The following is a 24,860-nucleotide window of genomic DNA, read 5'->3' as shown; positions in this document are numbered from 1 at the left end:
AATTTTGTTTTGTTTTGTTTTTTGGTTTTGTTTTTTTTTTTTCAGTATTCAGAAGCCCTGTGATAATGTATGAAGAACTAATGGTAACACGAGCAATGAGCAAGTGCTATTTTTTATTGTTTTCTGAATATTTTGGAACAAAACAAATATTGTCCTTGGTCATGCACTTTCTTTTTATTTATTTTTCACCTCTCAATTTTTAATGGCTATCTTTATACCAGTGAATTAAACAGTGCACTACAGCCTAGGCTCAGGCACCAAAACCCTCTCGCCTGCATCATTAAGCTGTTAAAAGTGTACCTGGCATGCTCTCAAATCAAAGTCTGCTAACTCTCACCCCCAAAATCACCAGGAATGACGTGAAAGTAAAGTCACTCAGGGGTTGTTTCCAATAAGTAACTCCCACTTGTCCCCCCATTTTGAAGACTAAAGAGAACACAATATGGATACATTCAGATCAGGTCATGAGCTTCACAAACAGAAGAGGCCCTAGACGATTTGCTCTATAACCAGAGATGTAATCAGCTCACTGCAATTCAACTACGTTCACAGGTCCATTTTTATGCACAGGAGCACCCAGGCATGTGCTTGAAGTTAAGCATGATTCCCAGGCAATGCACAGGACAAGGGGGAATGGTTTTGAACTAAAAGAGGGGAGATTTAGATTAGATATTAGAAAGAAATTCTTTACTCAGAGGGTGTAACAGGTTGCCCAGAGAAGTTGTGGATGCCCCATCCCTGGAGGTGTTCAAGACCAGATTAGATGAGGCCCTGGGCAACATGATCTAGCAGTTGGCATCTCTACCCGTGGCATGGGGGTTGGAACTGGATGGTCTTTAAGGTCCCTTCCAACCTAAGCCATTCTACGATTCTGTGATTCATGTCTTTAAACATTTTCTAGAATAGGCATTCTTTAATTGAGGCTTCAATGTTTCTCCTAAATTAATCATGAGTTTCTTTTTTCTTTTTTTTTTTTAATTAAAGATTCATTCTCATGTCAACACTGCAATGCAGCATCTAAAAATAAGCTTAAGAAAAATTTATGTGGCAAAATGGATTTAAAAATGTGTAAATGGGAAAGATCTACCTATTTTGGAAATGAAGTGTTGGTCAATAACTTGTGACTAACACTGGCTGCTAAAAACGTAACACAAATAGGAAAAGTTTGATATTAGAAAAGGAAAAAAGAAAAAAAAAGCTTGATTTCCCCAAAAAAGGAAGAGGGAAAGAAGGTCAATTTTACTGATAAACTGAAATTATCACCCCGTTTACATATTATTTCAGAAACCTAATATCTCAGCAGCCCAGAAATTATGTTTCTTCAAATCGACCCCTGAAAGTCTGATCTCTGAGAAAACCCTCAAGCAGATAGCTGGTTAAGCAGTCTACAAATGTCTGAAGGGTCCCATCCAAAAGTTTTCTGAACAAGAAACATGCCTATTTTACAACCAGCTTTCTGAGAAGAAATGCCTCTCTAGCACTACAATGTTTAACGTGTGGTTGGCATGGTCTGTGCTCTGCAAATGACTCCAACCACAATCTTACAATGATTGCACAGAGAAGCCTGGGACTGTCAAAGACTCGGAAGTACTTAGAAGAACTGTAGCCAAAAAGCAGAAGCAAATGTCAGGAACTGCTCTGAGAAAGGAAAAGTCAGAAGGCAGAAAATTCACATTAAGCACGCATATTTGGGGTACTGCTCTTCCTTTCAAGTGACTTTTCCTTAATTTCTTGAAAACACTTAACATTTCCATTATATTTTTCACTAGAGGATCTGAAAGCACTCAACAGATATCAAGATCTCTCAGCAGTAGATGATTAGTACGGGGCGATAAAAACTGAACAAACTAGAGAGCTAATACCAAAGGTCTGGCTGTGACACAGGTGATGCCAGAGCACCCAAAATGCCGACTGCATTCCCACCGCATGCTCACAATCCATACATAATACTGTCACTTTCTTCCTTCTCCCACAGACTTTCTTTCACACTGAGCAAGTATTTTGCTTTGTGGCAATTCCATAGCTTTATCGTCTCTTTCCTGATGAGCCAACAATACATTAAAGGTATCAAAGTCTGGCACACTGATCAGAACAGGATTAACAAAAAACCGCATGCATAAATTGACTATTAATTCTCTGCCTTAGGAGACCAAGATACTATTTCAGTTTCAGATGTATTTCAAGTTTAAGTTACGATCATTTGGCACAAAACTCTCCTGAGATTTCTTCTGCATTAATTTTCTATGATTTTTCACAGCAACCTGCAAGAAAGAGCCAACTCTGTTAACTTGGGCTATGCAAATCTGCTGCCACTTTTATTTTACTGCAAGACACAAAGCAAATATATTAAAGCTAATCCAACTCAGTCATTTCCATCAGTGTCTGTGCTAGGTAACCGTAAGTATACTAACTGATTAATGGCAGCCATTTAAAGAGAGTTTATTCACAGCTGTTTTGTTTGTTTGTTCAATCCTCTTTTGGTAGAGCTATCATTCCGTTATCCACAGCCTAAATCTTGTATCATAGAAAACCTTTTTATTTTGCACTGAGCGGCAAATTACCTTTTGAATTATCATTACTGAACAAAGGTATGCCCCCAAGCCCTTTTAGTTATGGACTACTTAACAGATTTGCCAAATGACAAAGAAATTAAAAAAGCAAACTCCTAGTAAGGACTCTAGTTCAGATGCCTCTAGTTCATATGCCTCAATGCATAAGACACCTGTACTTTTGCTCAATGTTAGTTACCAGGATTACAAGATTACCTACAAACACTTCTAAGGAAGGCAGAAATTGCTGCAGAGCTCCATAAGTACATGGCAAATACTGTCGCTATACATTTTACATGATTTTCCTAAATGCGTAAAGCAACTACTGCAAAGAATAGCAATTTTAAGACTTTGTGCCTAATATATAACTGTCCATCACCTGTGATACTCTTATAAACTGCTTAATCTCTTCTCCTGTATTTGTCATGAGGTTTTGCCACAAAGCTTCTCAATTCTCTTCTGCTCCTGCAATTACTTTTGTCAAGTATTTTCATACTACTCAGTATTTCTCCAGTTTGTGAGATTATTTAAATCAATCTATTTTAAACTTTCATTGTACAATTCTGGCAGTAAGCACAAGTACTCAAAAACTATCTTCAGAGTTCAAATCATCTTTTTCATAGACCAGAAAATACAATTGCTGGATTTAGGTTTATTTATTTGCTTATCAGACATATCAGACTGTTCCAAGCAACACTGACTTGCTTGATTCTTCCCCAAAAAACATACACAAAAAGAGGTGTTATATGGTTTGTTTGTTTGCTTTTTTAAATCAGAGTTGAACAGAATTAGTCAAATAGACCACGACTCTAGCTCTTCTACACAGCTACATTTTCCTTTGTTTTTGGAAGAAGCGTAATGCTGTGCAGTATGACAATACATAACTGACATTGATACTTTCCAGTAAGGATATCAATCTTAATAGGCCATCTGCATCCTGGGCTGCATTAAAAGAGGGGTGTCCAGCAGGTCAAGGGAGGGGATTGTCCCCCTCTGCTCTGCCCTGGTGAGGCCCCACTTGGAATGCTGCGTCCAGGTCTGGAGCCCCCAGCACAGGAAGGACATGGATCTGGAGTAGGTCCAGAGGAGGACCACGAAGTTGGTCAGAGGGCTGGAGCACCTCTCCTATGAAGATAGGCCGAGGGAGTTGGGCTTGTTCAGCCTGGAGAAGAGAAGGCTCTGGGGAGACCTCACTGCAGATTTTTAATACTGAAAGGGGGCTTATAAAAAAGATGGGGAGCAACTTTTTGCTTGGACAGATAATGATAGGACAAAGGGGAATGGTTCTGAACTAAAAGAAGGGAGATTTAGATTAGAGGTTAGGAGGAAATTCTTCATTCAGAGGGTGGTGAGGCACTGGAACAGGTTGCCCAGAGGGGCTGTAGATGCCCCATCCCTGGAGGTGTTCAAGACCAGGTTGGATGAGGCCCTGGGCAACCTGATCTAGCTGTTGACATCCCTGCTTATGGCAGGAGGGTTTGAACTGCATGATCTTTAAGGTCCCTTCCAACCCAAGCAGTTCAATGATTCTATGATTATGAAAACAACAATTTTTGCTTACTCATAAGGAAACAGTCTTGCTACAGGCACAAGTGTTATACGGCAAATTTAGTGACAACGTACATTATTATTATACAAGACTTCTAATTATATAAATCAAGCATTTAAAAAAATACATTCTTACATCTGTACTTCTCTTCCAGAAGCCCCTTAGAAAGAGACATCAAGCCAATTTTCAAGGACTGCACTCGGATTTTTCCAGTTCGGCCACTGAAATTATAAAGATAGGACAATGTAATACAGTGTTGCTTTTTTTTTTATTATTTATTTCATTTCAACATAAGTCTATTCAAAATGCAAAGTTATTGGTGAGTTCTACTTCATACGTCAAAACAAATTAACACTGCAAGTCACATTAAGAATGCTTCCCTTACAAAAAACTTAACTTGCCTACTAAATGGTTTACATGTCAAAACAGTTCAAGTTCATATTACTCTAAAAGGGCTGACATTTAGCTCTTGTAAAACACACAACATGATTTAAGAATGTGATATTCACAGAAATAATGCACATGAGCATGCACCAAGAAACCCATTAGGAAACAGGGACTACAATATAAAACCAAGTTTTCATGTCAAAGGAATTTATTCCACTTCCTTTTTTCCTTCTATGTTTAAAACGTTCTGATATACATGTGCTCCAGCAAACAAACAGCCAACCACATGCAGTAATTAGGTGATGTGGAGTTGTTCTAAGGAACATGATTTCAGGGTCATCTTGTCCAACATGGAAAAAAATCCGCAAACCTCCAGAAACATTAATCAAACCTTAAGCAAACTTGAGAACAGGTAAATGGCTATCAAAGCAAGAGATTTTAAACCTGCAAGAAACACTGTTCAAACAGATATGAAAGCAATAAAACTGGGGCATACGGAATGGGACAATTTTAAATTTCAAGATCAGTGCAAGAAGCATACTTGAGATGTAATGATTTCTGTTTTCAAAGCCCAGAAAACACCACACAATTTATCTTCAGATAAGACGTAGCAAACAAGTCATGAAAACAGTAGTTAAATTGTATACGTTTGTACACAACCCCCTGCATTTAAGGATAGCTGTGTCTTTCTCCAGCAAGTAAGATAATACTAAAATTAATATCACCCCAAACATTAGTTTGGTCCTTTTTGTCATGCAAAGTGATATATCCTTTAATTAATTCTGGAGTGGTTATTAGATATCTCTTTCTGTCCTCCCCATTCAACATATGTTCTGCTGTCTGATTTACTTCACAAATGCTGCACTGAATACAAAATTATTAATCTATTCCTGGGCTCTCCGTAAATTACCTAACCGCCTTACAAATATTAATGCATTTGTCTTCACAACCATCACCTAGTCTTGTGAGACTAGACGGTATTATCTTCTCTATTCCACAAGTTGGAACAGAAGTACAGAGAAATTATTGCCAAATTAATCAAAAGTGCCCATTACTTTTACTGCCTAGCTTGAAAATCGGGACCCAATTTTCCAGAACGTTATAAAAGTGCCACCTATTTTATACATTCAAGCTTAGCTTCAAATTACCTCTTTCAATCACAGACAAGACATCATTCTGGCATACCCTAACTCGTTAATGGTTCATTTCGCAACCTTGATAATGTTCTTTCACTATTCTTTCCTGTGTATGGCTGTCTGTGCTTTAACTTTGTATTCAAAAGAAAAGCAAAGCAGAACATTTATTTGGGTTTGACTTAACTCAGGACTGACTAGAGTATTTGTTTATCAAAGGTAGAAGCTCAGGAGAACTCTGCAGCTTAAAGGTCAAGGCATATATGCCGAGGCTTCAAACTTCTCCAGATTTCAGCAGGTTGTTAAAGTGACTGAAAAAAAATGCATAAAAAGCATTTCCTTGATAAACTATAAACAGAATTCAAAAGCCTGAATTATTACATTTTGTTGACGAGCAGCATGTTTTCCCATAGCCTTTTTCTTGGAAACAACTAAATATTAGGACTGAAATCCTATATACAGCAAAACAAAAATAAACACCCACAAAAATCACTCCCCCCCCCACCCCCCCCCCAAAAAATAAATAATATATATATATAGAAAAAAAGCTCCCAACAAATCTACAGACTTTGTAGCACTGACACTTCAAATTCAGTGATTTAAGTTTTTCCAGCTTACAGAGCCACAAAATCACTGATGAACCTCTGGACATCATCTGTTTTGATGCCCCTGCTCAGAGCAGACTAGGGTAGAGCAAGTTGCTCAGGACCATGTCCCAGTTGGATTTTGAATATCTTCAAGGATGTAGACCCTAACATCTGTCTGGGCAACCTGTGCCACTGTTTGATCACCCTCAAAATAAAAAAGTATTTTTCTTATATGTTTAAGCAGAGTCTGTTTCAGCCTGTGCCCACTGCCTCCTGTTCTGTCACTGGGCTCCACTGAGAAAAGCCTGGCTTTACCTTCTCCACTGCCCCCAGCAGGTATTTCTGCACACAGACGAGATCCCCGAGTCTTTTCTCTAGACCAAACAGTCACAGCTCTCAGCCTCTCCTCATACATCAGGTATTCCTAGCCCTTAATCATTCTCACGGTCCTTTCAACAGACTCTCTCCAGTATGTCCATGTCTCTTTTACTGGGGAGCCCAGAGGTGGATCCAGCACTCCACATATGGCCTTACGAGTGCTGAGAGGAAGGATCACCTCCTTCTACCTGCTGGCAACACCCTTCCTAATGCAGTCCAGGAGCCTGGTGGCCTTGGCCACAAGCACATGTTGCTGGCTCATGTTCAACTTAGTGTCCACCAGGACCTCAAAGGCCTTTTTTGCAAAGCTGCTTTCCAGACAGACGTCCTCAAGCCAGTACCGGTGCATGGGGTTATTCCTTCCCAAGGGGAAGCATGATATTTACGTTAGCTGAACTTGGCCCATTTCTTCAGCCTGTCAAGGTCTCTCTGAATCCCACAACTGTCTAGTTGTACTGTGTATACAAATATGTAAAAATCAAGCCCTTACAGTCAAACGGTTTAGGAAAGTTTAAAGCTTGAATTCATACAAAATTTATTGGTTGAGTATTAAGTGTCTATACACTATTCAGATACACTTTATAGCAATACAAGCATGCTTGTCATTGCAAAGTCAATTGGTAAGACCACTTTAGCAGCTCAGATATTTTTCACTCTGATCCTGGTGAAGGAAAATCCAAACCATTATACATTTATTAACTGGTCAGAGCAAGTTGCCCATTCTCAGTCAATACAATAATGACAGGCAGTATAAAAATGGGACATTATTGACCTCTGACCTGTCTTCAGGTAAAAATGGGAAAAATATTATAGCTGTTTGTCACAAGCACCGTTCATGTTTACTAAAGCCCCTTCATCCCTCTGGATGTATCAGCTCTCCAGCCTCAGTCAATGGATTCATTGCCCTTATAGTGCAACAGTGCCATTCCTTTTCCTCAAACAAACTGGAATTTTTATTTATTTATTTTTAGTGGGAAAAGGGAGTGGTAAGAGACAAGAAGAAGGAGGAAATAATAATAAAAAAGTCCTCTTTTTCTAGGTGATTCTATTGAATGTACATGTGTATGAGGCAGACTCTGGGCTATGTGTCAGGTATGATTCCCATTTTGCACCTTCATTTCATGTAAGGAGCTGGCAGAGAACCCAGAATTAACTCAACTTTTAAACCTGCCAAAATTTGCATTAAAAAAAAAAAAAAGTTATACATAATTTCTGTCCAGGTAGGAGGAAGAGTGCCTTGAAGGCATATACCACAGAGAGGACTAGCTTAGTGAGGAATCAGGTAACTGTATCCTTTGGCCAAGGAAAAGAGGTTATGGTCAGGAGCATGGGAGGGTGCCATGCTGCACAGGTGGAGGCTGGAGAAAGCGGAGCACAATTAACAACCAACTTTGTTGCATGGTTTGGACTCTCCACCCAAGCACAAACCAACCATTCAGCTGTTTCAGAGATCCCACACAGCTGCACATAATATTAAGGAACTGCTTTATACAACAAAAAAAGTCTCTTACTATCTTAAATACCATACGCAAATGAGTTTTAAAAAGGGTGAGCAAAAATTGGCTAGTGTTAGAAGAGAAAGGGAGAATGCCTTTACCCTATGTCTTAGTTCAGAAGATACTGGAGTTAGAGGATACAGAAGAGGAAATGGGGGAAGAATAGGTAACAAAAATAACAGAAGCAATAGTCCCATGAAAATCTGAGATATGAAGCACAGCTTGCCATTTCCTTTGCTGAAACTATAAGCAATTGCACTTTACAAAGAACTGAACAACTTACTATACAGGGCATATAATCCCAGCCTCCCTACATGGGGCACAAGCTGTGTGAAGCACTTGGGAATCACACAATATGGTTCAGCTCTACTCAGCCAGAAGAACATCTCAGCTGCTAAACAGCATACCGCTAAAATCCTAAAAGTACCCTTTTTTTTTTCCTCAAAAACCTACGAAATTCAGTAACAGACATTAATGCGGGGTTAAAATGACCTGGAGGAATGTCTTTCCAGGAAAATGAGTTTTGCAAACTCTCCAAAAACTTTCCATAAATATGCCATAAATATTTCCATAAATACACAGACTTTATTCCTTTCTCTAAACAACATCCTAACTCACTGTTTTATACTGCTTTTCAGCAGCACTGGAGAAAAACAACTGAAACTTCTCTGACAGGCAAATGCAGTCTACACCATGGTAAAAACAGAGGTCTGTGAAATCCGTAATTTATAAGCATATTACTCAGGATATAATTAATGTTATTCTGTTGAATATAAGAGTACCAGACCTTTGTTACCAACAATGGTATGCAAGTATTCTGTAACATTGTGATGGTATAGCCAGACATTAAAACATTAGCACTTTACGTAAGTATGGAACCAATGTGAACAAAGGGGCAAACAATGATAGGGATAGTTGCACACAGGAGGCATCCAGATGACAAAAGCATTGCCAGACAGAGGATAAGATTAAGTATAAGAGATTGCAAACAGGAATACACAATAAGGACTGAGCAGGTCTCTCATCCATATCCTCAGTTTTCACAAGTCTGGGTTTTGCTGAACTTAACATGCAGGTAAGGCCCGGGATATTAACTCACCACAGTGTTAGAATTTGTTACAATATACCTACATTAAGTTGGTATATTAGTGCAACAGTAGATAACGGTTGTAATGCTTCAGGGCAAGACTGGACCATAGAGAATGATCATTGAAAACAGCCTTGATGACATAGAAAAGGTTAGTAGCATATGTGCTATACCATAGTTACCCTTCCTATCAAATGTATCCTAACATCACAAAAATCAAGAAAATTTAGAAGCTGAAATAGAAGAACTCAGATAAGCATTGCAAGAGGTTAAAAGAACAATGCATATAGAAGTTTCTTTATGGACACTGGGTAATTCTCATCGAAATGAGTCATCACCTGCAATTAGTACATGTACTATATCTTATATATGACAGACTTTAAAATAACTGAAACAACTAATTTCAAGGGGTGTTAAATTATCCCATTAGTACTGAAAGTTATCAGTCCATTTTTATTGGACATTTTAGAAAATTTGACAGTATATAGTCCAGAACAATAACCACTAGCAATAGCTTCTGGATAATTTAAACATAGGTCTGGACAGATGAGTTAATTGAGCAACCAATTTATTTCATGGCTCATATTGGAAAAAAGCAAAGCACTTATTTTTACCTTTTTATATATATATATATATATATGCACTAATCAACCCAGAGAGCTTTAAGATCGCAAAACATTTTATTGGGCAGATGTTGCTTTCTGGAACAACCTTTGAGTCCTTGAGGAAGTAAAAGTCACTGAGTAAATTTATGTGTGTATCTCCTCTACTGTGCTTGAAGAATGAATCATTCCTGATGTGTCAGAAAATACCAGAACACAACAGGCTTGTCTACTATTTCTAAAAATAAATTGGTTCTTTTTAAGGGACAAAGACATCTGTAGGTAAGTCTGAAGAATTTCCTACTTTGTCATTAATCTGTGAATCGGTAATTAAATCTCAGGTTAATAGCATGCAACTAACAGATGCTTTTTGCAGGCAGTTTAATGATTTGAGACATTGTATACATATAACACCAATGCAATAAACAACAGAAATGCCAAGAGACAAATTAGTTCTTTCCTAAAGGCCAATTAAAAAAAAAAAAAAAGCAGTTTAAAATTGGTGCGTGTTCTTTCAGCATTTCTTTTTTTTTTTCCTTGAATGGATTTGATAGGGAAGCAAGGAAACATACTGTAAAAGGTAATTTTATCACAGAAAACCTTCATCTTACGTTTTTCAAAGTTTGAATGAAGACTGAAGTCTTTCATCAGCTTGAAGAATTAACTACACTAATGCATTCAACTTAATAATCAAGGGGAAATGGGAGCAACAGGAAACATTATTGAAAGAAAAAGGTTTGTTGCTTACTGTAAGCATTTTAAAAATGAACTGATTGAACAACTGATTTCTAACTGAAGTTAGGAAGCAAAGGTAAGCTGAAGAAAAAAATAATGGATAAGTAATCAGTTCGAGAAACAAAAATAGTAACTACTACAAATAAAGCTTTGCTCTCAGGACGGTGTAAGAAATACCTAATTTCAAGCCAATGCACTTTACAGAGTCAAAGTTATCAAAAAATATGACTTTTTAGAAAAGAACTTTTTAAGGTTGCATCATTATTTTTTTTCATCATAAACACTTCCTCCAGAGACTAACTCAGAAAAATACGTACAACAGTCCCATAAGGCTAGCATTTTGAGTATGTGACATGTACTAACCTTACCAACTCTGTTTCCATGGTATATACTGTGTTAATGCACCATTAAATTTCTGGGGTTCGTACCATGAATAGAAGCTTGTTACTTACCTATCATATACATTGAGCAGCCAGTTAAGACACATGTCTACACAGAGAGGAACATTAACCATATCTTTGTGTTTCTCTTCAAGTCCACTGTATATGGTAGTGAGACAGCTGATCACTTCTTGGACGCCAATGAGCTGGTCATTTTGACCCAATTTGTGCTGTTTGAAAACTTCACTTGTTGTATTCAGGTCCAACAGGTCCACTAACAACAGATAGTTAAAGGAAAAAAAAAGCATGAATACAGAAGCCTGAGCGTAGCGTTCACAATAATTGTTCACATGCATAGTGTAGTAAACACTGCAGACATTTAGCCAAGAAGTAGCTTTCATTTAGTAAAATTATAGTGAAAAAACATTCTGTTAGAAGTCAACAGCATTTTGATACTATATGTTTAAAAAATGAATCAACAAGAATACCTCAATGACACTGCACAGCTCAGCAGAACATTAAAAAACTGAAGTCATCGGTATAATTAGAGGATCCTAACTTCAGATGTGCACACATTGGGAGCCCACTAGACTCCACCAGACTTAGAGAATTCTCTGCATTTACCATAAAGCAGAATCACATTAAATGACTATCACTTTTGATTAAACGTAAAGCAAATCATTTTCTTAGGAAGAAATGTTCCCTAAAATGCAGTAGGAATGTGCTGAGGCCTGATCAAATGAACAGCAGTGGCTAAATGAAGACTTGAAAGAAAGCACAGAGAAGGAACACAGTGAAATTTCTTCTCATTTTCCAGAAGACTAAGTGATATGTTTTCACAAAATATATTTCCATCTCCTTATTACAGCATACTTTCCATAGCAACTGCTAGGGACATTTTACAGGTGATGAGTTTTTTGCCTCCAAATCCACATGGAAATGTGAGATTGTGAAAATCTGGTTTTGGCACTGTGAAAATAAAAAGCTGTCAATGAGCAATTCTAATTCCTTCTGCAAAACAATGTGGAAAAAAAAATTATTTTGGTGTAAAAGAAGGAAAAATAATGTAAGTTGAAGGGTAGTAAAATCTCAGTGTTGCTTTTTATTTTTTTGACATAAGTGAGGACTTTAGCAAAAGAAACAAACAAAAGTTCATATATATATCAGCATGCTTTCTGGAACACAGAATAAGAAGTATATTCTGAGTTCATAAGGAGCTGTTTCTGGAGAGACAGGAATGCATTTACACAATAAATGACATATAAATGTCATTTCTCAAATGAAATGAAACATGACAATCTCAGATGTGTTGTAAATTGCTCTGCGCCAATAGCGTTTAATAATGACCCCAGAAGGGCAGCCTGTGCAAATCAGGTAAGTCAAGCTTGGACCGAAAAATACGTGCAAACTGAAAAAAAGCAGAAGCAAGCTAACACTAACTACGAGGAGCAATTCTGCCAAGAATTCACTGAGCACCTACCAAAAAGATAAGGTTATAGGCCAAAAGAAGGTTACATTCCCAGTCCTACTTCCTCTACCTACCTTTCCTAATGTCACTATAAAATGAGTGACAGTACCTCATCTTCCTCTCATTGACAACTATAGATTCTACTCTGACTTCGCAGCATCAGACTTGCGGAGGATGGACGTCTGTTTGCTGTTTATATCATTCTTTTTTTAGCTCATCTCCTGGGTTTGATCTGCTGGGTTAAGATGTCATATTCACATTTCTGCCAAAGGAACTGGGAAAGGCACCTTCAGTATTTTCATACTAAAAGGAAACTCTGCTGGTGTACTAATGTAAATTAAGCAAAATTAATGCTTTTGAATGACACCATTCATGGAGAACAACCAGAAGAAAATACGACTATCCCTGCTTACTTCAGCACTCACCTGGCCAAATGAACTTTGGGTACAGACAGCTACCCTGCGGCGAGCAGTAAGGGCTACACACTAGCAGAGCCCCTGAATTGGTCTGATGTAAAGAGGGGTTACTTTCTCATTACATTTCAATTTCTAAAAGTTCTAAAATAAACAGTGTTTATGCAGATGGGAAAACGCTAACTTGAGACTTACATGCCATTGCTGGCACCAAGCCAACTGTACACACAGCTTTTAGCACCTTTTTGTAGTACTGTTGTACCTGCTCAAACGTTGGTTTGAGTTGGTGCGGAACGACCAACAATCCTGTTAAGCAACAAATAGCCGTAAAGGTTACGTCTTTCCTTTCTGCAATGTGGAGACTTTCCCAAAGGAAAACGGGAAACAGAAACCCCATCATTCAGCACGGTTTGAGCACGACAAACTCAGAAGCAACTAATGACACGCAGCTGCCAGTGGCAAATTTGAAGCTGCTGTAACCCCACAGAAAACAGAGAGGCATTGCTGTGAAACTTTTGTATTAGTAAAACCCTGTTAATGAGAGTTCCTGCAAAAGATTGGCTGGCTGAGGGAAGTCTACACAACTCTCTCTTTCAGTCCAGTGTGCTTTGCTGTTCCTTCCTTAGCCCTGTGCAGTTGATGTTCCTACCGGCATTGTTAAGCTTTAAATCACCTAGAGGAGCTCAGTGACAGCATTCTGAATATACATGGTGGTTTTGTTCCCTCCTTCCCTTCCAATAGTACACTTCAGTATCTGGTGCAAAATCATTTTTTGACAATGATCTGAAGTCTGCTGCACAAAAATAAAATATTGTCAAGGCCTGGTGCTACATAGCTGTTCCGTACAACTGCAGCACAGGCTATTCTCTCAGGCCCCATTCTTATTGCGTCACAGTGGGAAAGTGCTGCATGTCTGCCCCACATAACATGAGAGACTAAGAATTTGTTCTTTCCAACCTGCTACCTTTCTCAGCTTCCTACTAACTAAACGCACATAGGTATGTACACAAATACACTAGTCTCTGCAAGAATCTGATGTTCCAAAACCAGAGTAAGATGAAATATGACTCTACTTGCGTACTTTTAAAGGGGCAGGAGGGAAGAAGAGCATCCCCAAAACACTTAGTTAAGAGCAAAAAAATAAAAGAGAGACTTTGCATCAATGAAGTTTTCCAAAGCACAGTTGTCAAATTACTTACTTCTGAATCTGCTCGTATAGTACTAACACTGTGTTGCAAGTCCTCACTGCAAAGTCAAAATCCATCACGTGCAAGTGGTACTGTGCATGCCTCTTCAGCTGTGCCCTTGGAGCTCTCACCAAAAGACCTTTTCAGCTACACACACACCGGCTGTGACAGCAATTTGTCATGTTCTACATTTTACAATGACCTCATTTTCTAGTGATTTGTTTTGACATTTTCACTGCCTTAGCTCATAAGCCTTTCTGAGGCATTATGCATCCAAACACCTTTAAAAATCAACAGTTAAAATTATGGGAAATAAAATGGAAGACTAAAGTAACTCAGACCAGAGAATGAATGGCAGGGAGCACAGAAGATGACTCTGTCCCTACCTTAAAAGAAAGCCACTGACAAAAAAAAAGTTAAGAAAAGAATACTAGATGGTGCTTAATCACTCTCCCCTTCCTCAGAGAGGTGTTAGCACAGGCTGTGTTTTGGTCATCCCAGCAGCCATTCGTGTACCAGAAACAGGTCGAGAATCATCACAATTAAAGGGAATTTCACCTGTTCCTGGACAAGACATTATCTGGTAAGCAAACAATGAAAAAAGTAACATTTATTATATTTTTCAAGGTGGTCTTAAAATTCTGCCAGATATTAGCGAATGCCTGCTCAGAGACAAAAATCTTGTAGAATTTAGCTTTGTGGATAATCTATATTATCTTTCTTAAAAGCCCACATTGTTTTGCTCTCACAAATTAAACCGATGCTTTGTCAAATAGGCACACATAATAAAGATTTTTTTGGCTGTTGTGATGAGGGAAAGCAGGTTCTCAGTCTCCCTCTCATGAGACAGAGATGGAGCAAGCAAGCAGCTTCATAAATAACAAGGCAGACTGGATCTGTAGAGATGACAGTTTTACTCCTGGCACTTTTAAACCAGAATATTCTCTTTACCTTTTGCTGCTTCCCTCTTTCCACTTCCCTCTGAAGCTGGAGACAATATTCACTCTGATAGTAGGGCACTTTTGAAATCTATGAATGAGGAGAACTACCTATTGCAGTTATTACAGAAATTGGTATAATTTGCTGTATAAGCAAGGGCAGGAAGTATGTTCCTCCTCAAAGCATATTAGACATTAGGAAAGTGAAGTTTGTTCTATACAGGTGGCTAGAGCATCCATATGCCTGTCAGGAATAGGCAGCATGATTAGCGTCCATCATGTGCAGTCTGTTTTTTCACTTTTCTCTCTTGAGAGTAGCATGCCTAAGGAGACTTTTACTTTGCTTTCTTGCTCTGTTTTTGTTTTATAGGTATATGTTGATACATATTTTACGCCCTGCACACTGATATACAGAAATATGGTCTTGAAGGTCTTTTCCAACCTACAGAATTCTGTAACTCTATAGCTTTGGAAGGAACTGTACCTCTCACAAAGAGAAACTCTAGGCTGTGCCAAAGAAATACTGTTTTTCTTTCAATAACATCAGACAGTCTTTCAAAGGACAGGTTCTGTTTTTTCCCTGAAAGTAAGACATTGAATCCAATATCTCAGACTTGATAAGGAGGTGATTGGCGACAGCCAACATGGCTTCACTAAGGGCAAATTGTGCCTGACAAATTTGGTGGCCTTCTACAACATGGTTACAGCATTGGTGGATAAGGAAAGAGCAACTGATGTGATCTACCTGGACTTGTGCAAAACATATAACACTGTCCCGTGTGACATCCTTGCTTCTAAATTGGAGAGACATGGATTTGATGGATGAACCACTCACTGGTTCCATCACAGGAACTGGCTGGATCATTGCATTCCAGTTGTGGTCAATGGCTCTATGTCCACGTGGAGATCAGTAACGAATGGCATTCCTCAGGGGTCGGTACTGGGACCAGTACCATTTAACATCTTTGTCAGCAATATGGACAGTGAATTGAGTGCACCTTCAGCAAGTTCGCCAATGACACCAACCTGCGTGGTGCAGTTGACAAGCTGAGTGAAGGGAGTGAAGGGATGCCATCCAGAGGGACCTGTACAGGCTTGAGAGGTGGGCAAGTGTGAACCTCCTGAAGTTCAACAAGGCCAAGTGCAAAATCTTGCATCTGGGCTGGGGCAATCCCAAACACAAATACAGGCTGGGTGGAGAATGGATTGAGACCAGCCCTGATGAGAAGGACCTGAGGGTGTTGGTTGATGAGAAACTTGATATGAACCACCAGTGTGCACTTGCAGCCCAGAAAACCAACCGTTATCCTGGGCTGCATCAAAAGAAGCACGGCCAGCAGAGCAAAGGAGGTGATTCTGCCCCTCTGCTCTGCTCTTGTGAGACCCCATCTGGAGTGTTGTGTTCAGCTCTAGGGCCTCCAGCACAAGAAGGACATGGAAGTATTAGAATGAGTCCACGAGGATAAGAAGAGGGCTGGAGCACCTCTTCTGTGAAGGCAGGTTGAGAGGGTTGGGGTTGTTCACCCTGGAGAAATGAAGGCTCCAGGGACAACTTGTAACAGCCTTCCAGTACCTACAGGGGGCCTACCGGAAAGTTGGAGGGGGACTTTTTACAATTGCATGCATTGGTAGGACAAGGGGTAATGGCTTTAAATTTAAAGATGGTCTAGTGGGAAGTGTCCCTGCCCATGGCAGGGGGGTTGAACTAGATGATCTTTAACGTACCTTCCAACCCAAACGATTCTCTGATTCTATAAAAAGTAGTTTAGACAACTGCACCTATTCAATAGACATCTATATCTATCCTTTCCTGCTGACACAATCTATCTACTCTTCAGAATAAACTGTGGCTGAATTACTAGATTACTTAAGAACAGGGAAAAATGCCAACACAGGTCTGGGCAGAAGCATACGGACACTGATCCATATGAAATACATGCTTATTTCCTGTCTGAGACCCTTCCCTAAATCCCTCAACATACATGTGCATAATATTGTTGTTAATAAAAGCAGCTTGTTTTATTGTAGTACCTTTGTATGATTAAAATGTAGAGCGATACCAACTACCTATAACCAACTATACAGATCTGTACCTGTAACTTTGCACTTCAGGAGGCCTAAATTCTTCTTTAACTGGAGTTAACACATCAAGATACACTCATTGAGAGAGAAGATTCTTTTCAAAATTATATCAAGCAGTAGTAAACACTTCAAAAAATGGAATTTAATTCTCTAAAATATAAAATATCTGATTTCATGTCAAAAGACTAGATTGTATCACCTTGTATGAGGAACAGAATGCAATAGGCAGAGGTTCAGTATTGATCTGCCTATAACTTCTCAAAATATTATCAATGGGAATTCCATTTCACCCCATACCATTTACCTTCTGCAGCCCTTCTTTTCAGTCAATGATTGTATTTAGTTGTGACAACAATACCTATTATTGGGAATTCTTCCTGCCATTTTGTTGGCTGACAATCTGTCAAGGATGTATCTGGCCCCTTGTTAAATGTGAATCTCACAAAGTTCAAGCTGACCCTCCCTTCCCCAAGTACTGTAGAGAAACAATCTGTCTCAAAGGCAAAACTCACAGCACAGTGCTTTCTGCAGTCGCCGGATTTTGATAGCTGTACGGTAGGCAGAGAAGCGTACGTTGTTCAAGTCAGCTGAAAGAGCAGAACAGAAATGTGAGCAGTCCTAAAAAGAAAGTCTGTAAGTTTCCGTCATATATAAGTTTTCACAGTGTTACATACTGAAAAAAGCCTGATATCCCTTATTTTTCTCTGCAATGAATATCATATATCAGAACAAACAAAAACAATTGACAAGTTATTGTTAAAAAAAAAATAATCCACCTGCAGGGAAGGTCTCGTGGTTCTGACAGTGCAGGGCCTTCAGAGATTGGCACATCAGAAATCCTGACACTATCTTGGCACACATAGCACATATCCATATGACAGAGCTTTACACGTGTATTATGTAGCGTTGAATAGATTTCAGACGAGTGTTCAAATACAGTACATTTCTCAAATATTTTACATCTCAGACAGAGGGCAGCAAAGGTCACAGTAAAGGAGAAAAAATGGCTATTTAACCCATTATTTCTATGACATGACTTTGTTAACACTGCTTTGAAAGGAGCTGTCAAACAACCATAAGCTTTATTTTAGAAACTGATAGGTATGGTAATTTTCCCTCACTTAACTGTATTTTATCCCTCCACACCTCAGAAAGGGAGATTTCCCAGCAAATGCAGATGTTAGCAGGGCATGTTGAACTAGTTGTATCATAATATGGCCTAGCCTTCAATGATAGCATAGCTGGCTCTGATATATTACAAAAATCAGTTCACTCCAGACTGGTAGCCCACATCACTGGACAACCCCATGTAGAATTTATAGAAATAAATAGGATACTACATTAAAGCACAGAGTCAGAAAATATTTTTCAGAATAAAATTACCAAAAGGCAATGGATGTGACATGATCAAGGCAGTAGGTTTTGTGCAAAGCATGTCTCATCACAGCAGACTGGGAAATGCCGTTACATACAGGTCATAACAACTCAGAGGTGGGTCAACAATCCAGGCTTTCATTCAGGGCATGAATATCATATAGTGCTTTGTTTTAAGAAATGTACTCACCTAAGGACTGGAAAAGGTCAGTCATTTTAGGATGATCCCAACAGGTTGTCTGTGTCTCATGACTACAAAGGAATGAGGTAATCAAAATTTCAGGTAACATATATACACACATGAAAAGGAAAAAAAAAAGAAAAAAAATATTCTGACTTTGCTTTCAAAAGGAAAGAAATCCATTGGCTCTTTCACTGGAAGACCTGATTTGTGCCACTCTTCTCCTTGATGTTTTTAGTCACAAACACAGACAATAGCCCATTCATATTTAATAACATTATATTTTTATTCTAAATGTGATCCTATCAGTTGAACTCTGAAGCTTTTACATTGAGAAGGTAAATATGCAAAACTTCCTGTCACTGTAGCACAATGAAAACATTCGTAAAACACACTTTGAAAATAAAAAACATTGAGATTTTACTTCAGACTCTACTACATACCTGAACATATCAGAATACATACAACAATTTTAAGTTCTACCTGCAACACATTTAATGGAAAGCTGACCACTTGTCTCACACTTTACTAGAGTATCTTAATTCAGGGGGTGTGCTCTATGCTAGCACTCACAGAACAGAGATTGAATAGGCAGCATCAATTAACCCAGCGTTTAGTACTGCTGCTTTCATTCACCAAGGTTTCACGTATGCAGCCATAGGGGTCATAATGCATACTATCTCAGGCCTAATGAAATCTTGAATTTCGTTCCACGTGCCACATTTTGCGTGTTTCTGAATATCAATTGTTGGAATGATTGCGCAGTCTTGCCTCGAAATATTTACACTTGAATTAGATTTCTGAGAAAATTAATTAGAGAAGTTGAGAGAAAAAGATCGTAGCACTCACTTTAAAAGTTAATAATGAAAATGAAAGTATGCCAGGTTAGCAGATTTAATAACAATGAGCACAGAACACAGCTTATTTCACCTTTGTTTCTACTTAAAGATTGTTAATGCACACATTTTTCACATACAGATGTAGTTGGTTGCACATAATGACATTAAATGACACTTTTTCATTAAATGTAGTGGACTCATCTTCAGTTGGTACAAACGCCCGTGCATCTGTGGGTACACAATAATTTATCACCAACAGTTGTTGTTGTTGTTGTTTTTTCCTATTGAGGAACCAACCACGAATGCACTGTTTCATGTTAAGTGGTACAAAAGTGCCAAGTGCCAAGATAAAGGCAACCAACTGTCCAGCACTCTCACAAACCCTGGTATAGAACAAATTATAGTATATTAGAAATAGGAACAAATATAATATAATGGCTTTTAATGATCGACTTATTTAATAATCCCAAAACTAGTCCTGAAATTGCCAAATATCTGCAGTATCGTCTTAAGTGGCATGCCACTGTTACCATGTTAGCCATTTAAAATTGGTTTGTGTTGACAAAAGCCATTGCAACTGTCCACAGTAATTGATCCAATAAGTGATCAGTTTAATAAAGCTTGTGAGGAAATTGCTTTAATTCAACTCCTTTGATGAAGAGGGGAAAAAAAAAAGGGGGGGGAGGAAAAAAAAGTCCAAGATTGGTGATTTTACTGCCGACATCATAAGTGGAAAAAAAGTCTTGTAGTTCCTTAGGAAAGGCTTTTACCTAAAAGACCTTCAAACTTCTTTGTTGAGAGTGAAGGTAAACAGCAGTACTGCAATTGATGTTTTATATATGTATACATAAAAATATATTTCACTTTTAAAAATGTTAACATATTAGTGTAAACAATGCATGTGCATAACGTGCACAAATCTTAAAAATTTTTATTCAGTTCTTTCACATGCCACCCATGGTAGCTACCTGCCACTGGGATTCTATGAGATGAGCATCATCTGATGGAACTGAAAAAAGGGGAGAGAGGCCAGGCTTGTTCACAATTCCCCAAGAGTCAGTACTACCTGATAGCTGCTAAACGACTACATGAGGGGAAGGTGATTGTGCCAGACTCATCCCAAAGCAACTAGAGAGAAAACATCCATGACAGCTGAGCAGTATCGTACATGAATCCAGCAGAGAAGAGGCATGGGCTTACAGTGAGCGAATCACCGACTGAACAGCCTGTTCAGGTCAAAGGAGGCAGCAACACCACTGCTGCGGGCAGGGTCAGTACTTCCACTGAATCTATTCCATGGATTAGGCTTCATTTTCGAGGCACTAAAGCAAGACTACACAGGACAGGGCTGAGGGAAAAAAAATGTGACTGCAAATTACAAAAGAGCTATTAAAAAAAAGAGGGGGGGGGGGGAGGGTTGGAATCAGTCTCTACAGTGACATCTTAATGCAAAGTTTTGTTTGATAACAGTTTCATAATATGCAGGGACTTCTATGTGCAGACAAATTGATTTTCAGAGGAAGAAAAAAATGGGTGTGCATCTAACCTTTCTATGCTACAAATAAAATTGTTAGACAAAGGAGTCATTTTATTAGGCGCTCCAAACTGGAGGCATGCAAGACAAAGTGCTTTCTCGTGATTTGGTTTGTAAAGCAGTTCTTTGAAAAAACATCCATCTTTCTCTGCTGTAGATACAGCAGCTTTCGTGTTACTAATGCAAGCAGATGAAGCCCTAAAGAACTTGTTTAGAAACTTTACAATACTGGGTGATCTGTAACAGATGAGACAGACTTGACTAGGGGAGATCTTTCTGATCAGGACCTTGTAGCTCTTTTTTATGCAAATGCATGACCTATCAATCTATTTAACCAAGTAACTAAGTACCTGCCTATCAGTTACCGACCAGAGAGTAAAAGCAGTGGTCCCTTGCTTCTCTGATACCTTGTTCAGTAAACACAAACAACATACATGAGACCTACAAGAACGAGAAAGTTCATAATAAACAAGATCATACATTTTTTATAGCTCTATTACACTGATGCATGAAAAGTATCATCCCTACAACAAAGGACCAGAAACAGCTAAAACTTGGTAAGCAACTAAATCAGTACTCACTTTTCTCAAAAAAAAAGTGCTCTAATCATTTTCTGAAAATTTCCAAGCAAAACGGTTTTACTACATCACACAGAGAGCTCCAAGTGAATTCCTCTGGAGTCTGTTTAACTTCTGATATGTCCAGAAGGCAGTTAGTGAGAATTGGATGGATTGATTTCGCCACACAGAGAGTACAGGAAGTCTTCAGAAAATTCAGCCCTGTTAGCCTCTACAAAGACTGTGAAAAAATGATATTTTCTGTATTTTTCTACAGAAAAATACAATCTGTAACCCTCAGTGATGAAAAACTTAGCCTGCAGAGAAAGCTAATCAAAATCTAAATTTGGAATGATGCTGGGGGGGGGGGGGGGGACAGAATTCTACATGATAACTTGTCAAAATCCCTGAGAAAGTTCATCATTTTTAGTCATCTCGCTGAACTGAATAAAACTTGAAACAGGCATTTAAACAAGAGCAGATCAACCTACACACAGTCTTCGCTTGCTTTGCAAGTATCATGGCAGTTCTGTCCCAGGTTTCACCAACCAGCATTAAAAGAGCAACCGCTTTTACTCTGGTCCTCATAGTTTAAAGTCTGATACTCCTCAACTTGCAGAATTAGTAAAGAATCTTCATATAATTGGAAGATTTGTTGTTGACCACTAGAAGGTAATCTTTGAACTAAAACTACCCAAGAAATTTCAGTCTAAAGGCCCAAGTTTTTTGCATAAAGAAGATACAGTAGAAATTATATTCATTTCATTGCCATCAGAACCCTGTTCACTTCAACAGCTTTTTAGAACCATTTACAAAACCACTGAATGCATTGCCAAGAATATTCCAATTAACGTACGCAAATAAATTCAAGGACAAACAAAATAAAAGGTCTGGTTTTGTTTAGATGTACCTATAATTTTACAATGGAAATACTCTATCTCCATGATTTAAACCTGGTATGCAAATGTTCATATGCTCATTGTTCATTCTGGAGGGGAAGAAAAACTGCTTGTATGTGGGCAACTCATATTAAAACAAACAAACCAAAAAAACAAAATTTCTTTCCCTGTTCATTCTTTCTTAAGTCAACTGATCTGATTCATTACTCCAGTTCTAGTGATTTATGAGAACAATAGCGAAACAATGCTTGACAGTTGCAACCACACTAGTGTAAGTGTAGCACAACCATAGCTAGCATACACACTACAGAAACCAAGCAGAGGGTATGTCATGTGGCAGCATGCCTACATATTTGGTTCAGATTTACAGCCTGCAGTGACAACATGGCATGTATATGTACTGTTCTTTGCTTTATTATAATAAATTCATTCACTATTTTTTGTTAAGGGACATTTACAATATTTCCACTGCTCCTTTGGAAGAAAATCTCTTTATGTAGGTGGTCACTGATGTTTCTCTGCTTATTCAAACTAAGACACAGTGAGATGACTGAAAACCATTTCAATACCAGAGAGCAGCATGACCAAGATGAGAATGTTAGGTGGCTGCTGCCGTGACACCCACACCAAGGAGCACCTTCTCTCCCGAGTACTCAGCTTCAGGAGCTTGTAGAATAAGATGATATTTACTTTCAGTAAGAGTAAAAAACAACTGGGCTCATTAGCCATCTTGCATACAAATGGCAGTGCATGAAAAGGTCTTTCCAAGGTCTACAGGAGCTCAGGACATGAGGTTTCATTCTGCACACAGGGGTTGGTATAAGAAGCCATTTCTGCTATGACAGAAGTGAGCTGGTTTACAGAACAGCAGCACAAGTGGTGGGACACGTTACGTCTTTCAACTTGGATCAGTCAGGAAAGAATTAGAAGTGTTTCACTGACTAAGCCACAAGATAATTCACTTAGTGTTATTTTTTGTTTAGTATCACAAGACTGAGTTACTCAGAATAAGAGAGTCTCAGGTCTCTTCAGCCAACACTTACCGACACAGGCAGATAGTGATAGGACAAGGGGGAATGGTTTCAAATTAAGAGGGGAGATTTAGATGAAATGTTAGGAGGAAATTTTTCACTCAGAGGGTGGTGAGGCACTGGCACAGGTTGCTCAGAGAAGTTGTGGATGCCCCATCCCTGGAGGTGTTCAAGGCCTGGTTGGATGAGGCCTTGGGCAATAGGATCTAGTGGGTGACACCCCTGCCCATAGTAGGGGGGTTGGAACTAGGTGGTCTTTAAGGTCCCTTCCAACCCAAGCCATTCTGTGGTTCTATGAATACAAGCCACACGGCAAACCATACATCCATGAATAGATTGATGACAAAGCAATGTAATTTTAAAAGGCCTAAATGTATTTGTGTAATTTTAAATAACTAGAAAATAAACATTATAGCTATAATATTTCAATTTTTAAAAACCTACGTATTAATGAATTGCTCTAAAGCTTAAATGAGAAACATTTACCCTTACAATCTGCTTCTTATCCATTATATTTGCTGGCAGCTTTCTAATTATAATTGACAAAGATAATCCCTGTTAAAAACGCTCACTGACTGCAAATTCAGAGCTAACACGCAGTTAGCATTTAACTTATGATCTCTAGAAACAAGAGAACAATCCTCTTGAAATGAATGGAGCAAGTTGCACATCTCCATTTGTTTCAAGCTGTCTATGGACTTGAGAAAAAAAATCAATTCATTCTTTAACTTTTTGTCTACAAGAAAGTAAACTAGAGAGACAGCAGGCTTTTTACATAACTTCTTAGTCTGGACAAAGCCTGTATCTTTGTTGATAGTCACTGGCAAGCAAGACGAGCTGATAATAAAACTGTACTCTGGGATCCACGTTAAGAAGCTTTTTGCTCCTATAGCCATTTGCCCAAGACATTAACTGAAATCAGAACCTTTACTGATCACTAATGAACCTGTAGCGCTCAGAGCTCTGACTCTGCTGCCCTTGCCGAGTTTCAAAAGGCAGAACAACATCCCTGCTTTATAAATGTCATGGTGTTTTATCCAGATACTGTATACTTCCTTTTTTTTTCCCCTACTTTGTTTTTTTTAAGCCCATTAGAAAATACTGTTTTATGGTGAAAAAGAGTCTGCATAATGCATTGCAAGGGTAATGTATTTTAGAGGTTGACGGAGCAATTTATATGCAGATATTTTGAAATCTCTCCAGAGAAAATGTGCTACTGCACTTCTCTAATAGAAAATGAAGACCAGTGCAGCAAGTGGTAATTGAAGAAACTCTCAAAAACTGAAACTTGTATTAGCTCTTTCTGCAAATTAGTTTATTCTTCCTTCTAAAGAATTACTTCTTAGTACTTGTAAGAATGGTTACAACTAGCACAAGAGTTAAACTTCCCAGTGCCATTACTTCTCCTCTTCCCTACACAGACATAAAACAAACATCAGGACAGATTTCCTGAACAGTCTTGAAAAAAAAAAAT

At 38.6% G+C, this 24,860-nt stretch overlaps 1 protein-coding gene across 4 annotated transcripts in view; it reads right to left on the bottom strand.

The window, feature by feature from the left end:
* Positions 1-24,860, bottom strand: part of UTRN (utrophin) — a gene marked incomplete at its 3' end in the record, with an annotated part of 370,441 nt that overhangs the window by 41,336 nt on the left and 304,245 nt on the right. For all 4 annotated transcript variants that reach the window (XM_080586229.1, XM_080586228.1, XM_080586227.1 and 1 more), the window contains 4 exons: positions 18,536-18,597; positions 17,484-17,558; positions 10,956-11,157; positions 4,234-4,319 (listed from right to left, as the gene is read on the bottom strand). In XM_080586229.1, the coding sequence (XP_080442355.1) occupies positions 4,234-4,319; positions 10,956-11,157; positions 17,484-17,558; positions 18,536-18,597 (425 nt within the window). The remainder of the gene's footprint in view (positions 1-4,233; positions 4,320-10,955; positions 11,158-17,483; positions 17,559-18,535; positions 18,598-24,860) is intronic.

This window comes from Anser brachyrhynchus, assembly GCF_964034855.1.
Source record: "Anser brachyrhynchus genome assembly, chromosome: 3".
In the NCBI taxonomy this organism is placed as follows: domain Eukaryota; kingdom Metazoa; phylum Chordata; class Aves; order Anseriformes; family Anatidae; genus Anser; species Anser brachyrhynchus.
Note: the sequence above shows the minus strand (reverse complement) of the source record. Positions and strands in the feature narration are given on the sequence as shown.